The sequence below is a fragment of the Desmodus rotundus genome, chromosome 9 (genome assembly GCF_022682495.2).
Source record: "Desmodus rotundus isolate HL8 chromosome 9, HLdesRot8A.1, whole genome shotgun sequence".
Taxonomy (NCBI): Eukaryota; Metazoa; Chordata; class Mammalia; order Chiroptera; family Phyllostomidae; genus Desmodus; species Desmodus rotundus.
In genome coordinates, this window is record NC_071395.1 from 49,309,139 (window position 1) to 49,330,518 (window position 21,380).

At 50.3% G+C, this 21,380-nt stretch overlaps 1 protein-coding gene across 2 annotated transcripts; it reads right to left on the reverse strand.

The window, feature by feature from the left end:
* Positions 1 to 370: 370 nt before the first annotated feature.
* On the reverse strand, positions 371 to 19,655 carry TMEM161A (transmembrane protein 161A). Of its 2 annotated transcripts, none has more exons than XM_024560924.4 (12): positions 19,597 to 19,655; positions 16,990 to 17,093; positions 16,134 to 16,214; positions 15,721 to 15,818; positions 15,427 to 15,583; positions 14,158 to 14,309; positions 3,526 to 3,586; positions 3,285 to 3,428; positions 3,069 to 3,182; positions 2,739 to 2,913; positions 2,525 to 2,621; positions 371 to 2,323 (listed from the first exon to the last, which is right to left on the reverse strand). In XM_024560924.4, the coding sequence occupies exons 1-12, from the start codon at positions 19,597 to 19,599 to the stop codon at positions 2,070 to 2,072; spliced, it is 1,440 nt and encodes a 479-aa protein (XP_024416692.2). In that variant the 5' UTR covers positions 19,600 to 19,655; the 3' UTR covers positions 371 to 2,069. The 2 variants fall into 2 exon arrangements, with proteins under 2 accessions (XP_024416692.2, XP_053786591.1); XM_053930616.2 differs by lacking the exon at positions 19,597 to 19,655 and adding an exon at positions 19,272 to 19,590.
* Positions 19,656 to 21,380: the final 1,725 nt, after the last annotated feature.

The window sequence follows — 21,380 nt, forward strand, 5'->3', positions numbered from 1 at the left end:
GTCACCCAGCCTCAGGCAGCAAAAGGCCCTGGAACGTTCCCGTTGTTACTCCGTGGCGTGCCTATCAGTGTTCGCTTGGCTCTCTCCTGCCAGAATTCTATTTTGGAGATGCTTCTTTGAGCCAATTTTCTAATTTCCTCTTGATCAGTTCTTGTTTTGCTTATCTGTTACTAAAACCTCTTATTTTTAAAAAGGTTTTATTTATTTTCAGAGAGAAGGGAAGGGAGGGAGAGAGGGAAAGAAAATCGAACCGGTGACTCTTCAGTTGGCAGGCCCACACCCAATCCACTGAGCTACACCAGCCAGGGCCATCTTCCATCTTCTTTTAATCTCCAAGAGCTCAGAAAGAAAACAAAACATTCCTCAGGTGTTTCTTTTTGGTAGCATTCTTTTTTTAAAAAAGAATTTTATTTATTTTTTAGAGAGAGGGGGAGGGAGGGAGAAAAAGAGGGAGAGAAACATAAATATGCAAGAGGCAACCAATATACATCGATTGGCTGCTTCTCGCACGCCCCCCACTGGGGACCTGGCCGGAAACCCAGGCACGTGCCCTGACAGGGTGTTGAACCTCTCACCTGGATGGTGACCTTCCGGTTCACAGGCCGGCGCTCAGTCCACTGAGCCACACCAGCCAGGCCTGCAATAGCATTCTTGTTTCAGGAATACAACCTCTTTTCTCTGAGAACGTTCTAGACTGTTCTTTAAGTTCTCTTCTCCCTGTAGAGTCCATTTCCCAAAGTTGTTTTTTTCCGTTGGGTCTGTTTCCCACCCTGCACACTTCCTCAGATCCCTGGGTCCTCCTGGGTGTCTGCTCACAGTGAAGAATATGCTGAGACAAGCGGGGCGGAAGGCCACATGTGTGTGGGGCACACATGGACCCACAGCTAAGCTGGTGGCTGATGGGAGCTCCGTGGTGCCACTGTCATTAGATCCTTCTTGGGCCAGTTGGGTCCCCCAGGGTTCTTCAGTCTCATGCCTGGAAGGTACTGAATTCTGCAGGCAGGGCAAGGGACGGTGGCGCTCTGCATTTAGCATTCAGATGTGTAGCCGCCTAACCCCGTTTGCCGCCGCACTCTCTCCCTGGCCCGCTTCCCTCCCGGCTGTGCTGTGCGGTGGTGTCGTGCGAGGGACTCAAGCACCTGAGAACTTTCCGAACAGCGTCCATACCAGCAGCCTCCCTGTCCCCCACCTCCCTCAGCCTGGCCTATTAGGACCTGGTGCGTTCAGTGACTCTAGAAGTTTCTACAGGTAAATCAAGCTGTTTCCTGGCCTTAGGGTTTGGCAGTCAATTGTGGTTCCTCCCTTAATTCCACCTTCCGGAACACACCGCAACTTCAGTAGTTACAGATTTGAGAAGGATCAGAATTGGATGATGTGTTTAGTTGGCCTCAACCCAAGTTTTACCCTTGTTTTTAATACACTTTTCATATGTATCCACATAACAAAAGCATAGGATGCTGCCTGATTCATGAGTCATGGAATAAAGCCCATTAAAATCATTAAAATTTACTCAGTTGAATTTCGGCTTTTCAGCCACAGGGATGTTGTTATACACACACACACCCTGGGCTCCCACTGTAGCCACGGTGGCGGAAAAATGCTGGAGTCGGAGAAGGCCCCTCATCCTCCATCCCCTGGGTCACCATGGCCTCAACAATGTGCCCACGGGCCTGCGTGTGACCTTTATAGGAAAGCAGTCCCCATGGACCTGTGGCAGAGGGCAGTAGCCACAGTGGCCCGGCCCAGCACCATGGGCGCACGCGCCCCTCTCTCCCAGCTTCCCTGTTTGTAAATGCTGCCCCACAGTTATTCAGAAGACTGGCCCCTTGTTCTGCTGTCAAACCTGAATGTCCACACGCAATCCAGGAACAATGGCTGAGGGGCCCTCTGCCACCAGCCTTGGGATGTAGTTTCGAGACAGAAGCTTGGAGTCCAGGGGGGGGTCCACTCAGGCCCTGCAGTGAGGAGGCGAGCACAGTGGGGACTCCCAGGCCCACTTGCACCTGGGGTGTATACTGAGGCACACACAGAGGGGGCGACAATGGGACCTCAGGAGTGTCTTCAGGTGGCTAGGAGCCCGCCAGGTGCTGGTGGAAGTAGAGGCCAAAGAGGCTGGACAGCAGCTGGCAGGCAGCAGTCCACCAGACGAGGAAGGCCAGGGTGCCACGGAGGAAGAGGGGCGTGAGCAGGCCACCCAGGGCCCCAGTGATCCGGGCCACCGCCTGCTGGGCCTCATCCTCCTTGGGGCCCACTGGGCCATCTCGGGCTGCTGCCAGCACTGGAGATAGGGGGAGGGCCGGGCCCAGGCCCCAAGAGTAGCCACCTGTGAGAGGAGAGTAGAGGGAGAGAGAAGTGGAGGCGGGTATAAGTGGAGGGAGGGATAGGTGGAGGGAGGGGAGTGGAATGGGGGGATGGAGGGACAGGATGATGAGGGGTGGAAGGAAGGAGAGTGAAGGGGGCTGAGGCCAGGGTTGCCTCAGGGACCTGTAGCCCACCCTCTCCCTGCGAGGCCACTTCCTCTCACCCAGCGTCTTGAGCAGAAGTGTGCAATTGAGGGTGAGGATGACCGGCATCAGGTACTGCAGGCTCACCACCGTCAGGTAGCAGTAGACCCGTACCACCTGGTGGACAGGTAGCAGCGGCAGGTGACCTTCTGGATGCCAGCTGGCCCCACGCCTGGGCGGACTGGAAGGCCTGCCCCAAACCCCAGGCAGGTTCCCTCCTCCAGACACCCGTACCCGCCGCTGGATCTCGCAGGCCTCAATGCAGCCAGCCTCCCGCCGCAGCTGCTCCACGCGGACCTTGGCCAGGCACAGGTAGGCCTGCAGGTGGGGCCGGGTCACTGCCAGCCGCAGCAGGCACAGTGCCACCAACACCCAGAGGCGCAGTGAGTCAAAGGCCGAGTCCGACAGCCTACATAGCACAGGGGCTAATGAGGCCCCCTCTGCCCCAGGGTCTTTCCCCAGGACCCACAGTTCTCTCACGGCTCCTCCCAGAGCCTCAGAGACTGCAGTACACAGAGGGGGCCCCCCAGCTGCCCTCCCTCCTGGCCCCACCCACATACGCACAGGGAAACGGGTGTGCCCCCAATGGGCGCCTGGTGCAGGAAGTTCCGTGCGATGGGCTTGGTCCAGAGCCACAGGATGAACAGGGGTGACAGGAAGCTGGTGTGCAGGAGAAACCTGGGGGCAAGGACACAGCGGGGTGAGGCCTAGCCACTTACCATCTCCGCATCCTCTCCCCTAGGCTCCCTAACCTCCCACCCAGCCAGTCCCCCACGTAACTGCAGCATGGGCCTGTCTTCTGACATGGTCAGTGCATCTCGGTGGGTCTGGGCCAGCCGCAGGCCTGGGAAGGTGAGGAAGGCGCCTAGCGTAGAGCCTAGGATCGCCAGCCCCACGTGGATGGCCAGCTTGACCAGAGGAAGCCTGAGAAGAAGAGATGGGTCAGGGAACCCCATAACCTGTCAGCCCCTGCCAGCAGGGCACAGCCTGCCCCTGCCCCCTCTCCTTTCCCAGGACTTACACCCAGTCCCAGCCCTGCGACTTCAGAAGTGGCTCCAAGTTCTGGGTCACACTGGCCAGGCCTGGTGAAGACAAGAAGGGTGGGGTAGAGTAGACCCCTGGGACCTCAGAGCCTTCTCTGACCGTCTCCGAGGTGTCTTCTGCTTCTCAGGTAGGAATGCGCTGGTGACAGCCAGGCCCCATGCCAGGGGCTTTATGCTCTAGTGACATGTGGCTCTTTTCAAAGAGCAGGAGAAAGTGCCAGACAGACCCTTGACTGGACTGGCGGACATAGGGAAAGGAGCACTGAATAGGAGCTTACAGGACTACACCAGGAATTGGGGGGTGTAATGGGCTCCCGCAGGAGAAAGCCAGAGTCCTGGGAGGGACCCTCAGTTCAGGCCCCCAGATTTTACACGGAGTGAAAACAAGTAAACATGAACTCACAACCAAAATCACCAAACACACAAGGAAACAAATCGCCAGAAAGGAGAGTCAGCAAGAGAAAAGTGTAGACCCCAGAGAAATTCAGAAATTGGTTATCAATTACATATGAAATAACTGAGGAAAATAAAAGCTGGCATCACAGAACAGGCGACACAAGACTACCTCAGATGATCAGGCAGATTTGCCAAGAAGCCAATTACGTTCTTCTAAAGGGAAAATGTAATTACTGAAATGATAGGTTATTAAACAGGAAATCAGAAAAAGCCAAAGAAGAATTCATGGTTTGGATCTGAAGCAATTACTCAGATTCCAACTCAGAAAGACAAGACGGTGGGGAATATGAAGGGAGATGCAGAGGTAGGGGCAGAATAAAAGTCCAGCAAAAATCAGGTCAAATACCAAAAACAAAGAGCTGGCAAAGAAGCCAGGGAGTTAGGACAAGATCACCGACAAAGGAGGAACAGTTAGGCTGGCAGCCAATGTCAACAGTAACAACAGAAAAGGGGCAGATATAAAGTCAAATAGACGGCAGAAACAAGGCCAAGTATGTCCAATCACAGTAATCACAAGCAGATTAAATGTCGAAGTTAACAACATAGATGGTCAGACTTGACCGAAAAGACCTCGCTGAGTATGTTTGTTTCTTAGAGACATACCTCAACATGAGGGCACTGGAAGGTTGAAAGAAAAGAGATGTTAAAAAGGCATAATAAATACTAATCAAAAGAAAACTGGAAAGGCTACAGAAATTGAGACCTCTCTCCCAGAGGGAGATTTAAACTTACGGCACATGGAGAGGCAGCGAACACGTGTTCTTCAAGAACACATGGAACAGCCACAGACACTGGTCACATTCTAGTCCATAAGCCAAGTTTTAACAAATATGAAAGGATTTATTTCAAGTAGACCATCTTCTGTAGTAACGACAGTGCAGTTAAGCCAGAACTAAATAAGAATTTTTTTTTAAGTTCCATGTTTTGAAGTTTTTAAAAAACGTTAAAAATCACAACAGAAACATAAAATACCCAGAACTGCGTGATAATGAAAATACAAGTCAAAACTTTAGGATACACAGAATGGGGTTTAGAAAATATTTATAGCCTTAACTGCTATAAACAGAAAGAGGCTGAAAATTAGTGAATTAATTAGCCAAGTAGGAAACTGAAACAGGAGAAGGAAGGCTACCAGACTGCTGCTCTCACACCCATGAGGCCCAGCCGCACGAAAGGGGAAGGACTGGAAAGAACGAAAGAAAACTGGAAAGAACCCACGATTCACTAAAAATGCAATTGTTCCTCAAGACTGTGTCCTGGAAAAAAAGTTAGTGTGATCCCTATTCATAACATAAAAGTGAACTCCCAGGAGTTTAAGGGCTTGATGAAACTCAAAATGTGCTGGAAGAAAATATGCACCGTCCTTGCGATCATTGAGAATGGAAGGAAAACTTCTGTCCATCAAAAGACACCAGAAGTGGCGGCAGCAACTACATTCAAAGGCTCAGCCAAAATACGTGTGGCGTGTGTGCACCGAAATACGTGTGGCCACGTGAATCTAGGTCAAGAGCGTATGAGGTCATTAGAGCTTTCTATCAACTTCTCTGTTGGAGAAAAAAATTTTAAAGAAAAAAAGCACAGAGACAGTGAAAAGACTTTCACTGTCTTCTCACCACAAATTGAGCATTTAATCCCATGCTATACTTTCTGGTTTTGCATTTGACCTCATTTTACTCATGACGCCTTGAGATGGGGCATAGATCAGCCAGTATCAAGATGCACATTTTTTTCACATTTTAACTTCTCTAAAACTGGGATACCTATAACAATTAATAGCATGCAATTGTTTAATTAACAGTGTTTTTTTATCTTTTTTTGGTGGTTCATGAAATAATGGTGTCAAATTTGATAGGATGAAGTATGTGCCACATATTTAACAAAGGATCAGTACCAAGAACATGTAAAGAAGCCCTACAAACAAGGAAAACAAAGACATACAGCTCAACAAAAGCTCCACGACACTAGACTTGGCAATGAGTTCTTAGATATGACACCAAAGGCATAGGCAACAAAGAGAAAAATTTAAAACACTGAGCCTCATGAAAATTAAAAAATGTTGTGCATTAAAAGATACTATCAATGGAGTAAAAGGACAACGCAGAGCTCTGACCGTGTGGCTCACTGGGTTATGCATCTTACCACAAACTGCAAGGTCACTGGTTCGATTCCTGTTCAGGGCATGTGCCTGAGTCGCAGGTACAGTCCCCAGTCAGGGCTCGTACAAGAGGAAACCGATCGATGTTTCTCTCGCACATCAATGTTTTTCTCCCTCTCGTTCTCCCTCCCTTCCCCTCTCTCTAAAAATAAATAAGTAAAATCATTTTTTTAAAAAGGCAACCCTTCGAGAGAAAATATTTGCAGAGGTCTTTGGTAAGGAATTAATATCCAGAGCATATACAGAACTCCTAAAATTCATCAGCAAAAACCCCAAACAATCCAATTCAAAAATGGGCAGAGGACTTGAACAGACAGACATCTTTCCAAAGAAGACATCCAAACAGCCAGTAGGTACACGAGGTGCTCAACATCACTAATCATTAGGGAAAGGCATGTCAAAACCACAGTGCGATACCACCTCACACCCACTAGATGGCTAGTCTCAAAAAAAACCCCAGAAAACAACAAGTGTTGGTGAGGAGGTGGTAGAGAAAGTTGGAACCCTTGTACACTGCTCGTGCGGATGTAAAATGCTGCAGCCACTGTGGAAAAAAACAGTATGGCAGTTCCTCAAAAATTAAACATAGGATCGCCACATGAGCCAGCAATTCCACTTCTGGGCACATACACAAAAGAATTAAAAGCAGAATGTCAGTTTAAAGAAGGTGGTCCAGCACCCAGTCTCATTTTCTTCTGGTGGGATGATACATACGTACATGTGCATCTGTTCTTACAGAATGGTTTGTAGTGATTCATGATGTTCTTCTGCTCCACACCTATATTTTCTTCTTTCACAGTCCAAGTACATTCCATCTAAACAAATCCTTGTCATAAAATATGTATATATTTTATACTTGCAAAATCTTTTTAAAAGGACATCTACATATGTTGATTTCATGTCATCCTCAAAGTTATCATTTGTCTGTTTTTTAATGTTTTCTAATACCAACTTCCGGTCAAGATGGTGGCATAGGTAAACACGGCTTGCCCCTCACACAACCGCTTACCCATCAAAATTACAACTAATGTATAGAACAGTCATCACCCAGAAGTGCCAAAAATCAAGTTGCATGGAAATCTGACAACTACAGAATTAAAGAAAACACATCCAGCCCTGGCTGGTGCGGCTCAGGGGATTGAGGGCAGTCCTGAGAACCAAAAGGTCGCTGGTTTGATTCCCCAGTCAGGGCACATGCCTGGGTTGCAGGCCAGGTCCCCAGTTGGGAGTGTGCAAGAGGCAACCACACATTGATGTTTCTCTCCCTCTCCTTCTCCTTCCCTTCCCCTCTCTCTAAAAAGAAATAAATAAAATCTTTAAAATCCAGACTGGTAGGAGGAGGCAGGGGACACAGAGGAGGAATGGGTTGGTCCCTCACCCACGTGGTGGATAAAGATTCGGGAGGGATATCTCAGGAGCGAGGAGTCCCAGCCCCACACCAGTTCCCCAAGCCCAAGGTTCCAATGCCAGGAAGATAAGCCCCCATAACTTCTGGCTACAAAAACTAGCGGGGATTGAGTCTGTAGAAGAAACTTCTAGAGTCCCAAGCAGTTCCTCTTAAAGAACCCACACATGGACTTAATCAGACTCACTCCCTCTGAGCTCCAGCACTGGGGTAGCAGCTTGAAAGGCACTAGTGACATACAGGGAAGAAGTGAAGTGTCTGGCATCAAGGCAAGAACTGGGGGACAGCCTTCTCCCAGACAGAAAGGCAGGCCATTGTCCCTTTTCTGACCCCTCTACCCACAGAGCCATGAGACTCCATCACCCTGGCTAAAACTGTTTGCCCTGTCCTGGAGATCCCCAGAGACTCTGTCCCATCCAACTTACAGGCCCACCCCAGTGACATTTCCATATGAATGGCTGGTCTTGGCTCATGCTGCACAACTTCCTAACTCCTCTCAAACAAGCAACAGCCAGTGTCAGTGAGCCCCCAACCCCCATATCTCTTGCTAAGAGGCCACAGGCCTGGCACTAGCAGCAGGCATCCTAGACTCACGGCTTGGCTTCTCCTGGGAATCTCCAATCCAGCACAAGTAGCAGCCATCTCAGATTGCTTTATAGCTCAGGCCGGGTGGCGACAGGCAAAACAAAAGTGGGGACTAACCTTGGACTGCACCACTTGAGAAACCCCAGAGTGAGCTTGTGCACCCAGTGGACAGCTACAGACCACACTGGAGCACCACCCCCTTGCCCCTGCACGGGTGATCTTCCACAGAGGGCAGAGGGTGGTGGTCAGTGGTTACAGCCAATCCTTGCACCTGATGGGCCTGGGTAAATCCCTCCCATTGACCTGCTAACAGTAATCAAGGCTCAACCACGAGAGGGTGTACTCAGCCCACACAAAGGGTACACCTCAATTACCCAGCTTGGGTGATAGGGGAGGCTGTGCCACTGGACCCTACAGGACACCTAGTACATTAGGCCATGCTACCAAGACAAGATGTCAAAGCAGCTCTACCTAATACATAGAAACAAACACAGGGAAGCTGCCAAAAAGAGGAGACAAAGAAAAGTGGCCCAAATGAAAGGACAGATCAAAACTCCAGAAAAAGAACTAAACGAAATGGAGATAAGCAATCTATCAGATGCAGAGTTTAAAACACTGGTTATCAGGATGCTCAAGGAACTCAGTGAGGACCTCAGCAGCATAACAAAGATCCAGTCAGAAATGAAGGATTCACTAACTGACATAAAGAACATTTACAGGGAAACAACAGTAGAGTGGATGAAGCCAAGAATCAAATCAATGGTTTGGAACATAAGGAACCAAAAATTAACCAATCAGAATAAGAAGAAAAAAGAATTTAAAAAAACAAGGATGGTGTAAGTAGCCTCTGTGACAACTTCAAGCATTCCAACATTCTCATCATAGGGGCACCAGAAGGAGAAGAGAGAGATCAAGAAATTGGAATCTATTTGAAAAAAAAAAAAATAGTGAAAGAAAACTTCCCTTATTTGGTGAAGGAAATAGACATGCAAATCCAGGAAGCACAGAGAGTCCCAAACAAGATGGATGCAAAGAGGCCCACTCCAAGACACATCATAATTAAAATGCCAAAGGTTAAAGATAAAGAGAGAATCTCAAAAGCAGCAAGAGAAAAGCAGTTAGTTACCTACAGGGGAGTTCCTATAAGACTGTCAGCTGATTTCTCTAAAGAAACTTCACTGGCTAGAAGGAATTGGCAAGAAATATTCCAAGTCATGAAAAGCAGGAAACTACAGCCAAGATTGCCCTACCAGCAGAGCTATCATTTAGAATGGAAGGGCAGATAAAGAGCTTCCCAGACCAGAAAAAACTAAAGGAGTTCATCATCACCAAATCATTATTATATGAAATGTTAAAGGGATTTAAGAAAAAGATCAAAGCTATGAACAATTAAATGGCAACAAATACATAGCTACCAACAACTGAATCTAAAAAGCAAACTGAGCAAACAAGAACAACAGAGACAGAATCATGGATACGGACAGCGTTTTGATGGTTGCCGGATGGGAGGGGGTGTGGGGGACTGGGGGAAGAGGCCAGGGGACTTATAAGTACAAATAGATGGGTACAGCATAGCCATGGGGATGTAAAATACAGTACAGGGTATGGAGCAGCCAAAGAACCTATGCATGAACCACAGACATGAACAATGGTGGGGGGACTGCCTGAGAGAGGGGGGTGTGCTCGGTGGAGGGGGGGCAAAACTGGGACAACTGTAATAGCATAATCAATAAAATACAATTTAAAAAATAAAAATACTAAAAATAAAAAATATGAAGTCATGGAAATAACATATAATAGAAATACAGAGGGCCCCCCCAAATCTATGTGACTGAAAGAATACTGTTTATCATAAATATTTTTTTATTTTATTTTTTAAAGATTTTATTTATTTATTTTCAGAGAGAGGAGAAGAGAGGGAGAGAGGGAGAGAAAGACCGATGTGTGAGAGAAACACTCATTGGCTGCCTCTTGCTTGCCTCCAACTGGGGAGCCAGCCCACAACCCAGGCATGTGCCCTTTCGGTTTGCAGGCCAGTACTCAGTCCACTAAGCCATACCAGCTAGGGCTCTTTTTTATTTTTTTTTTAATCCTCACCCAAGATAATGTTTATTGATTTTAGGGAGGGAGGGAAGGAGAGAAAGAGGGAGGGGGAGGGGGGAGGGAGACACACACACATACATTGATCATTGCCGTAAGAGAGAAACAGCGATCAGTTGCCTCCCGCATGTGCCCCAAATGGGGACCAAACCCACAATGTAGGCACGTGCCCTGACTGGGAATCAATGCTGCGACCTTTTGGTGTGTGGCACGACACTGCAACCAAGGGCTACATAGTCCTGTTTTAATTCATTGGCACTGTGTCACCTTTTAAAAATGTGTGTTGAGTTTTTGGCTAGTTTTGAAGCAAAACAAATGTCGCTGCTGTTTAAGAAAAAAAAAAGCAGGGCCTCAAAACGAATGTGTAGGCACATATTCATAGCAACATTTTTCAAAAGAGCCAAACCATGCGAGCAATGGAAGTGTCCATCGATTGGTAAATAGATAAGCAAAATGTGGTCCATTCATAGAACGGAATATTACGCAGCATTAAAAAGGAAGGGCATTCTGACACCAGCTACGTGGATGAACCTTGAAAATATTGTGCTCAATGAAATCAGCCAGTCACAAAAGGACACATTCTGTGTGATCGCACTTTGGGAAGTCCTAGAGTAGTCAGACTCACACAGAAAGTGGAATGGTGGGTGACAGAGGCAGGGGGGTGGGGGGTGGAGTTAGTGCTTAATGAGGGCAGAGTTTCAGTTTTGCGAAATTAGAAATCTCTGTGGATGGTGGGGACAGTCACACGACATTGTGAATGGACTTAACACCACTGGACTATACTTAAAAATGGTTTAAAAAATGGTTAAAATGGTAATAATTTTATGTATATTTTACCACAAAAAATTTTTTTAAACACAAGCAACCCGAAAGAAAAATGGGCAACAATAAGAGCAGGCTTTTGACAAAAGAGGAAAGAAAATCATGAATAAACAGGAAACGAGAGGAAAAAATCAAACAGCAAAAGAGGCTCAATGCCCCACCCCACCCCAACCAGGCAACTAGAAAAATGCACCATAAGACTCAGAAGGCACCATTCTACATCCCTAGACTGGCACCATAGATTTTTTTTAAGATCGATCGATCTATCTATCTATCTATCTATCCACCCCACCCCAACCAGGCAACTAGAAAAATGCACCATAAGACTCAGAAGGCACCATTCTACATCCCTAGACTGGCACCATAGATTTTTTTTAAGATCGATCGATCTATCTATCTATCTATCTATCTATCTATTGGGAGTGGGAAAGAGAGGGGGAGAGACACAGATCGGTTGCCTCTAGCACAGGCCCTAACCAGGGACCAGGCCCAAAGTGCAGGCATGTGCCCTGACTGGGAATCGAACCAGCCGGGACTCAGTGGGCAGCCTGAACCCTGCATCCATGCTCTGGACCCCAGACCGCATGGCTGGTGGATGGGCTAAAAACTGCTCTGATGATGCTGAGGCACCATCACATAAAGGTAAACATGTCCCCACTGTCCCCAAGTCTGTGCCCAAAAGAAACACCTACCCGTTAGTATGAGGAACTATGTACGAGAATGTTCCCTGTAACAACTGGGAAAAGCTAAACTCTGGAAACCACCTAATGTCCATTGACAGGAGAAGGGGCAGAGAGAGGAGTGGAGTCTAACCACTCCATCCATGGTGACGAGGGATGAACCAAAGGCACCCAGGCCCACAAACCTAGTTTGGAAACAGTCTCAGAGAGACAGCAATGCCCGGCTGGAAGACGACACATTGTAAAACTGCACAATAAATTCTTTAGGGACAGAAACATGTGATGAAACTGTTTGTTTTTTAAGGCAAAGGAATGACGAACACAAAGTCTGAGAGACGGGCTGAGGCAGGGAACAGGGGAGGGTGGCAGGATCAAGGGGCACCGGAGACGCAGGAGTGGCGGGAATGGGCCAGTTCTTATGTGGGAGGCAGGTTCATGGGTGTTTACGTTACTATTTTGCTCTTTAATTTACATATGTGTTCTTTTATGTACACCAAACATTATATAATTTTAAAACTAGAAGAGCGGGGATAATTGGTAAAGATAAAGCTCAAGGAATCGGCAGGGCCATGCAAGGCACAGTGAGGATTTTGGTCTTTTTCCAAGGACCATTAGAGTGGCATCAGGCAGAGAAGTGACACGATCCAATTATATTTTTAAAAGACGGATCAAGTAATAGAAAAAGTCAAAAGAAAAATGAGAAACGAAGAAAAAATATTTGCAACTCCTATCACACACAAAGGCTAATTTCCTTAATATAGAAAGAATGAGCTCCTACAGATCAATAAAAGGGTCAAAACCCAGTAGAAACTGGGCAAAAGAACAGACCTTCTCCAGAAGGGAAAGAGAAAAGTTCTTCAGCAAATAAAAAGATTTTCAGCCTCACTTACGTTTTCACCCCTCAGATTGCCCAAGACGGAAAAAGTCTGAGGAAACACACTGGGGGGATGTGGGGAAACAGGCCTGATGAGCATCTCCCCTAAAAGGCGATTTGCAACAGCATCAAAATTACAGATACACTCTGTTGAGCCGGGCCACAGGCACAAAGCTATTCCCGAACATCCTTATTATGTAACAATGTGGTTTTGTGCAACCACATTTAATAGCAAAAGATTTAGATGTCCATACACGGGCCTGGGTAAATATTAATAGAACATCCATAAGATGAAATACCAGCTGGTGCCCCTCTCCACACCATGCCCCTCTCCTTTCTTGGAGAGTGCATAAAATCTTTACTTTCTTCTCTTTGTGAACTCTTTCACAGCCTGCATCACCAACCACCCTAACATTTTGGTGGCCCACATGGGGACAATCTCTATTTCTCCCTTTCCTCCGGCCAGTTGAGACCTTTGACTGGAGGAGCAGCGGGCAGCAGAAGCTCAGCCCCTGCTCACCCACTAACCCTGTCTCTGTGAGGTTCGGAGAGAGGATCCTAATCCTTCTCCATCCCTCCAGACTCTGCGGACAGCCTCCTCGTCACCCGTCTTCGCGGCCTGCGATCGTTCTCACCGTGGGCAATACTCAGTTGACCCCACCCAAGGTGTCCCCACTGGGATGTCTACGTAAGAACTTAAAGGCTGGCTCTGGGACTTACCGACCGCAAGCCCAAGTGCTTGACTCTCTGTTGCAACACAGCCTGGCCTCAATACAAACTGGGAGACCAGGAAGTCTGGCCCATGAACGGATCTCTTAACTATAATATTATCCTCCAACTTGACCTTTACTGTCACCTTCTTGGTCCCCTCCTTAGTTTAGTTCTTGGGAGGAGATAAGCTTTTAACCTCCAGCAGGGATTCCAGCCTCTTTCCCCTAACTATGCCTTTTCATTAAAAGAAAGGAAAAAATTTTTAAAGATGAAATACCATGTAGCCGTCACAAGAAACAGTACCGTATGTACATCGAGGGACAACCTCCAATATTTATTGCTTTTAAGGGAAAAAGACAAGGTGTAGAGACATCTACACTACTTTTTTATGTGAATAAGGAAAAGTGGCACCTAGGTGTCCCCCAGGGAGGAGAACCAGTGTGGAAGGGAAATTTTTGCTCTATAGCCTTTTGTATTTTTTGAATTGTGTACCATTTACCTATTTCCCCCACAAATTAAACAAAAATAGGTAAATATTAAGTCACTGTGGCTGCTGGGTGGAGGGCAGAGTGGAGGGGAACAGAAGTGCCGTGTGAAGAGCTACAGCTGCAGGCATCTGTCAGAGAGTGAGACCAGATGTCCTCTCAGCCCCAAAGCCCAAGGGGGGCGCCAGGGGTGGCAGAAACCCATGGACACTGTCAGGCCCCAGGAGCCACGTCTTTTACTTACACCGTGCAGGTGAAGCAAACCACTTAAACCCCCCACTCACCAGCTCACAGACGGGAGTGGCAGGTGTCCACGCCACACCCCCGAGGCACGTACCTGGCTCCAGGCCTAGCTCGAGGGTCTCCTCGGGCACCGCCTGCACCAGCATGGCTAGGAGCAGGAAGACGAAGGCGAAGGTGAGGCAGACGGAGCGCTCGCCGTCCTGCTCGGCGCCGAAGTACAGCCGAGTCACTGTCAGGAACACCTTGCTGGGGGCAGAGTTAAGGAGGCCCCCACCTGCGATGCCCCTGCCCACTCCACCACCCCAAGCCAGTGACACCCCAAATCCAGAGCACAAACACCACGTCTAGGTTTGGTGTCCTGGGGAGCAGGAGAGTGACCAAAGAGAAGAGGGAGCAGATAAACAAGCCCAGGACACGTGAGAATGCTGCTCAGGCCCGTGGCAGCAGTATGGGGCCACGCATGTGGCAGGCCCGCCTGGGCCAGGCCTCCGGCTCATTGCTCAGTGCGTGGCCAGTGAGAAACCACCAACAGGTCAGTCCTTTCAGGAGTCCCACCTGGCCTCCCGGCTACCTTCACGGCCCGTTCCTCTGAGAGGCTGGCAGACTCAAGGGCTGTGTCCCCAGCCTGCCCTGAAGAGACCCCAGTGCTTTCAGGCACGTGTGGACCCCGGGATGGGCTTCCCTTCTTCCCAGGCCCACTCCGCGAGGACATTCTGTCCTACTTGGGTCCCCAAAGTCACGGGTTCACCTCTGCTCTCTGTGCAGCTTAATAGAAAAATTGCCCTGGCCGAGCAGTGCAGTGGGCGAGAGCGTCATCCTGACAGGCCAAGGCTGCAGGTTCAATCCCCGGTCAGGGTGCGCACAAGAATCAACCAACAAATTCATAAATAAGCTAACAACAGATTGATGTTTCCCTCTCTCTAAAATCAATCAATAAAATTTTTTTAATTGCAAAGTGTAAAAAATTAAAAAATTGCAGCAGGCGCATCTCCTCCCTGGGCCCTACATCTGTGCGGGCCTGGAGACTTGCTTTGACCGTAAGGATGGACAGGAATGTGGCGGGCCGGCTGGGGCAAGGCCTCGGGAGGCCTGTGGCGCCCTGTCTTCCTTGCTGCTTTTCTGCGGCTGCGCTGTGGGAGCCTGGCCCAGCCTGCTAGAAGGGTCACAATGGGGAGCAGAGACGAGGCCAATCAGCTGAGTCTGGCCCAGGAAAGCAAATGAAATAGCGACTGCTTTACCCCACCGAGTTTGGGGGAGGCTTGTGTCAGGACAGCCCATAACCAATGACTAATTTCAGGGAGACAGGGAGGCTAGTCAGATCCCCATGTGCCCCCACCTGCCCCACCCAGAGCTGGAAGGATACAGAGAGAAGGCGATGGTCAGCAGACACCAAAACACAGCAATGTTGGTCTCCCTGGCTGGGCCCAGAACATAGTAGTAGGCCTCTGTGAAGAGGTACACGCCACCTGAGTACACAGCAAAGTCCACGAACCACTGGTATTCCAGGAAGAAGCGCAGGACTGCAGGACACATTGCTCAGTTGAGGCTGCTGGCCCAGGGCCTCCCTTGACCACAACCCTCCAGGGACTCCCCCACCCCCCCACCCTGCCAGGGTATGGGCAAAGTGAGGGGAGCTGGGGACCCACTGGGCTGTTACCGAGGGCATCCACCGCTGTGAGGGGGCAGGTCTCCAGCTGGAAAGGGGCATCTCGGGGGACACACAAAGTCTTCTCTTCACTGTAGCCATTGGCCCACCTGGCGGGGCAGGGAGTGGGGGTGGGGAGTCAGAGCAGCATCCTCCATTCTCTCCTACCCAGTCCAGTGCACCTCTCCCTACCCCAGCCTGGGAGGTGCCTTCTCCCCCAGTTTGGGTTTCCTCTAAACACCCGAGCGTGGGCACCACCCACCCACGGGGCCTTCCCACAGCAAACTTCTAAGCCTTCCATGCTTACTGAAGGCAGCCTGTGCATGACAATAAAATCCTTCGGCCCGCGGTGTCCCGGATTCTCCTCCATGCCCATAGCAGTGCCTGCAGTGGGCAACCGCCCCTAAGGCTAGGGGCTCACTCACCGCTCCCTCCTGCCTCTGGGCCTCTGCTTCCCTGCCAGAGCCCGGAGCTCTTCCTCTGAAGGGTGCTTGTATCTGAAGAGACTGATGGCAAAGACAGGCAGGGGGATGTCAAGGCCGTGAACCCCAAACCCAGGACTGGAGCCAGAGGGAGGGCTGTGCCCTAGCACACCTGGCAACAGGTGGAGCAGGGACCATGGAAGGCCAGGACGAGGCACGGGGGGGTGGGCTGGGGCTGTGCAGCAGGGGTTGTGGACAGCCCTGTGTCTGCTGGCTACCTCTCCCAGCACGGCAGGTGTGCACACTGTCCTAAGGAGCAAGTGCAGTTTCCACCAAATCCCAGACCCAACAGGGACAAAAAGCAGTTCGGGAAACATCTACATCTAACAGCGAGAGTGGAGTGGAAGAGGGGGGAAGTGGGGGAACCAGCTGCTGTTTCGAGGGTGGAGATGGTCTCCCGTGTGCACCTGTCAGAACTGATCCAACCGTGCACTTGCCCAATATGCAGTTGGCTGTGTTTAACACATCTCACTAAAGTTGTTTAACAAAACAAACTACCAGGCCTGGCTGGTGTGGCTCAGAGGATCAAGGGCCAGCCTGCGAACAAAAAGGTTGCCAGTTTGATTCCCAGTCAGGGCACACACCTGGGTAGTGTGGGTCGGATACTTTGTTGGGGGCATGTGAGAGGCAACGGATTGATATTTCTCTCCCTCTCCTTCTCCCTCCCCTCCTCTCTCTCTAAAGGTAAATAAATAAAATCTTAAAAAAGAGAAAAAACTACCAGCAGGGCCTAAGGCAGGGCTGAGGGGGGCCAGAGAAGGCTGGGCTCCTCCCACTTCTGGGAGGGGCTGTGGCTCACCTGCCATTGCAGAGCAGCCAGCGTGCAAAGGAGCAGTGAGGCGCCAGCCTGTGCATGAGAGTGGCAGTGAGCAGGGTCACCACCAGCTGCACTCCGAGGACAGCCTGGGGGAGGGGACATGACAGGCAGTGCTGGCCAGAGGGTAACAACATCATTCCCTCCAAGATCACTCCCTCCTAACCCAGCTATTTATAGAGATGCAGAGACAGGTCGGGGAGGGTGGCCTCCCTGGCTCCAGATGCATCTTGGGGGAAGAGGACGGGGTTGAGGTCAGACCCAATCCCAGGTGCCTCTGCTGAGCATGGAAGCCCACACATGGCTGGGGGGCAGACAGGTTCAGACAAGTTTGCTTCCAGTCCCTGCCATGGATTTCAGGTATTAATCTCCCCAACCTGGTTTTCATCAGCTGAAAACGAAGTGCTTCCCATTGTGACTGCCTGCTGGGCCTACAACGACCCCGGTGCACCGAGTGAAAACGGTCCCTCTCCCACCATGGTCCCAGCCTTGGCACCAATTGTCTCAGGCAAGCTTCTCTCTCCAGCCTTCGCCCTGGTGGCTCTGTCCCCCACTCCTCTCTACACCTCCCCTTGCCATCAGCCTCCACGCCAGCCGCTACCTGTTCCGGGACAGACTCCACCCTTTGAGGGGGGTGACTGTTTTCTCACTGGGAATTTTCTCACCAAGTTCTGTACACCAACCTTTTTAACAAAAACCCCGTACCACATTTTCACGTGCTTATTTTAAAACACTTTAGGAGAGATGTTTTTTGGTAATCAGTCTGAAGCTGTTCGAATGTAGAAAATACTGAGCTGCTATCAGCAATTAAGTAATTATGTAAAATGTGCTCAGGAGAGTTATCTACTAGTATTATGGCATTATAATTAACAACTAAAATGAAATAGATTTATATTAATTATTTAAATTATCCCTTAATCAGGCAAAACTAAGCTAATTTTAAAAGGAAAAGCTCTAGTGGGATAAATGTCAGGCCTAGCACTGTAATTCGGAACGACAGCTGAGAAAGGCATCGTTACAATAACCAACTCGCTGGATATTTTCTCTATGCCTATGACTGTGCACTGAGACCAGGAGTATTTTTTCAGTAGCGAGGGTGGGGTGCCATCTTTCTGATCTCTACATCTCACTGATCTCCTAGTCCCATTGCTCGCCCACCCCCGGCCAAGCACAAACTGGCCAGCGGGCACTGATGACCACGGCATTGTCAAGGTCTGTGGCCACTTCCGAGTCCTGAGGGCCAGGCTTCCTACCCACCCGTCTCCCCCAGGACCCCTTCTCCTCTCCTCTGGGGACCCCCAGTGCCTCCCACCAACGCTCTCCAAACTTCCCAGCCTCTGAGCGTCCTTGCCTGCTTTTCTCCTCCCTCTGTCGGCCTCTCTCCTATAACCCCATCCTCTGCCAGGGTGTTAACCGCAGACCTGGCCCAGCAAGACCCCAAGAGAGCAGCACCCCCCGCCTGGACCTCTCTGCCAAGCCTGCAGACCCCTGCTTTCCCAGGCCTTTTGGGGGGGCCTGGCACCCACCCCTCATTCCCGAGAACGCAGCATGCGGCTCCTCCAGGGCGTCCCACAGCTTTTCTCAGTCTCACAGGCAACGTACAATTCTGCTCCACAACTCGCAAGGCCTGGCAGGCCCAGCTCCAGATCACCCCATCACAATGCCTGGCTCGCTGCCCACCCCCCACACCTCCCAGGGAGGGGGCCCATAGTTCGAACTGTGGTCCCAGTACCCATGACAGGAAGAAAGGACCAGAGGGAGGCTAGGAAGGAGGGAAGGAAGGCATGAGTCCTCCACCTAAGGACCCCCCAGGTCTGTCCAGGATCTTTCCTCCATTCCGGTCCCAAGAGCCATAGCCCGCATCGCCCACAGCATCTCCACCCAGCCCAGAACGACTCCCGCTTTCAAGCACCCCCTTCATCAGTGCTTTCACTTCCGGCCCACCTCCAACTCTCCTCCTCGGGACATCCCTCGCCTCTCGCCTCTACCAGGGTCAGGTCTCCTTCTGGGCCCCTCCAGACTGTCTTCCTCTGTCCAGTGCAAACGCCTAGGGGCTGGGGGGTCCCCACCCTCGCTAGGTACCAGCTTGGCACACAGGGCTGGGATAAATTTTAACAACAAACTCAAATTTTGGACCCAGAGCCGCGTGAGACTTGAGTGTTCCAACTATGCTGTCTCCAAACTGGGGCCCTTGCCCCCCTGAAGCCACCCAGATCCCGTCGGTCTGGCCCCCTCCTTTCAGGGCCCTCCGGCCCTTCTGCACATACCAATACCCGCAGGGACTCGCCGGTGCTGCACCCACGATCCCGCAGGATCCCGTCCCTAGATTGCGTCCCAGCGGGACCCCAGACCTCCTTTGCGGGGCCGCGAACGAGCTCAGGTCCCCAGTACTCTCAGCGGGATCCCAGGCCCCTAGAGAGTAGGACCCCCAGAATGTTCAGGGGATTCCACTCCCTTCGGCAAGACCCTCGAACTCCTCATATGTCCCGCAGCTAGATGCTGACCCCAGAGAGGGACACGCGTCACTCTGCGCGAGCCTCCAATCCCCACAAAATAAACCCCGTCCCTTCGAGCCTCGGGACACCCCTTTACCATGTCTCCGGGTGGAGCGCGGTGCGCGGACCCACGGGTGCAGGCTCAGGACAGTTTAAGGAAACTCGACCAATCGGAGCCTGACTCTAGTATGACAAGCAGCCCTTGCGGCCAATCATCAGGCCTGTGTGCAGAGCACAACACTGGGGACCCTGGGTCGTTCGCGTTGCATGCCGGAAGTCGTAGTTCAAAGACGCTGGAGGAGCTCACACCACGGTTGAACCAGGACTGTATCAGGGACACCTGTGTGGCCTCCCGCCCTGAGGCTCAGGCTCCTCCCCTGGACCTGTCAGAGGTCTGCGGTCAATACATTCATTCGTCCTCTCACTCACTGTCTCCTGAGGAACAGCTCTGAACATGAAACTCCCCTGATCCAAAATATCAAATGGCTCCCACTGAGTGGACGCGCAAGTGCTAGCGCTGAATTCAGAACCCTCTGCCTGACTTCCCCCGGCTGCCGGTACGGTTGTGCATCTTACAGTACAGCTTGCCACCAGCCAGTCTGTCTCATACCTCCAGGCCTCTGTTAACGCTGTCTTCCATCTTGGAATGACTCCTTTCTCAATCTTTTTCACTTGACAAAAGTCCTATTCATCTCTATCAGCCAGAACTCTGGTTGTGAGCCTAAACAAATAAGCAAACAAGCAAATAAATAAATTCCAGCTCAAATGGGCTCCAGCAAAAAAAGATAAATTTTGGTTCCTCTAACAGAAAACTCTAAAAATAGCATCAACTTCAGGCATGGCTGGATCAAGAATCAAACATCAGCCTCAGGAATCTTATGTTGTCTTTATTTCTTTCAAGTGCAAGCAAAAGTTTATTTAGAAACTCACAGAGGTAGAAAAAGTGAGCAAACTGGGCTTCGTGGGCTTGGAAACAAGTTACAGAGGCAAAAGAAGAACCCTTAGAGCTTAGGGTGGGGTGGGAGGAAGGTGCCGTGTTCCAGAGAGGGAGAGAGAGAACGGAATCTGATGTTTTCTGTTCCTAGGCTTGGAAGTAAGGGCTTAGGTGCCTAAGTTTTGTCATCTGTTTCCATGGTTGTGTGTCTGCATGAGTGTCGGTGTACAGGTGGGTGGGGCACTGTCTTTATGGGGTGCGTACCTGTTAGTAGGGCCTGTATGGTTGTCTGATTTCTATGGGTGATTTTGTCTTTATTGATTTTGTCTTTGTGGATGCCTTTTTGCACAGGATTCTGTGGCTTTTGTCCCTTTGAAAGAGGAGGGATGACAGAGGTAGTGAGGGTCTCTGGGATTTACCAGGACTTACTTCAGGGTCATGACATGCCTCTCAGAGCCAGGGCATACAGATGAGATCCAGGGAAGATTGGATTGGGGAAGGTGTCAGAAAAGAGGGAACAAGAAATAAAAGGTGGGGTGTGGGAGCATTTGCTGCTGGGACTCCCTTCAGCAGGCCAGGGTAGTGGGACACTTGCCTCCATTTAATTGGTGAAAATACGGAGGCCCTGAGAGGCCCAGATTGCTACTTCTACCTGACCTCTTTCTGGGGCATGGGACTCCTGAGTCCGGGTGTCACAGTGCCCCTACGTGGTGAATCACAGGCAACTCACACACATCCTGACCCAGGAAGCTCCCAATCTTCCTTCTAACGCCTCTCCATCCTCCTGGTCCTTATCCACAAACCCTGGAGCTGGCCTTGATCCCTCTCTTACCCCACACCTAATCTGTTAGCTCCTCTTGATGTCACTACCGTCCAAGTGTAACCCACTTCCACCCAGCCTCGCTCCCTTCACAACCTCCACCCAACCCAGCCTCCATCATCTCCTG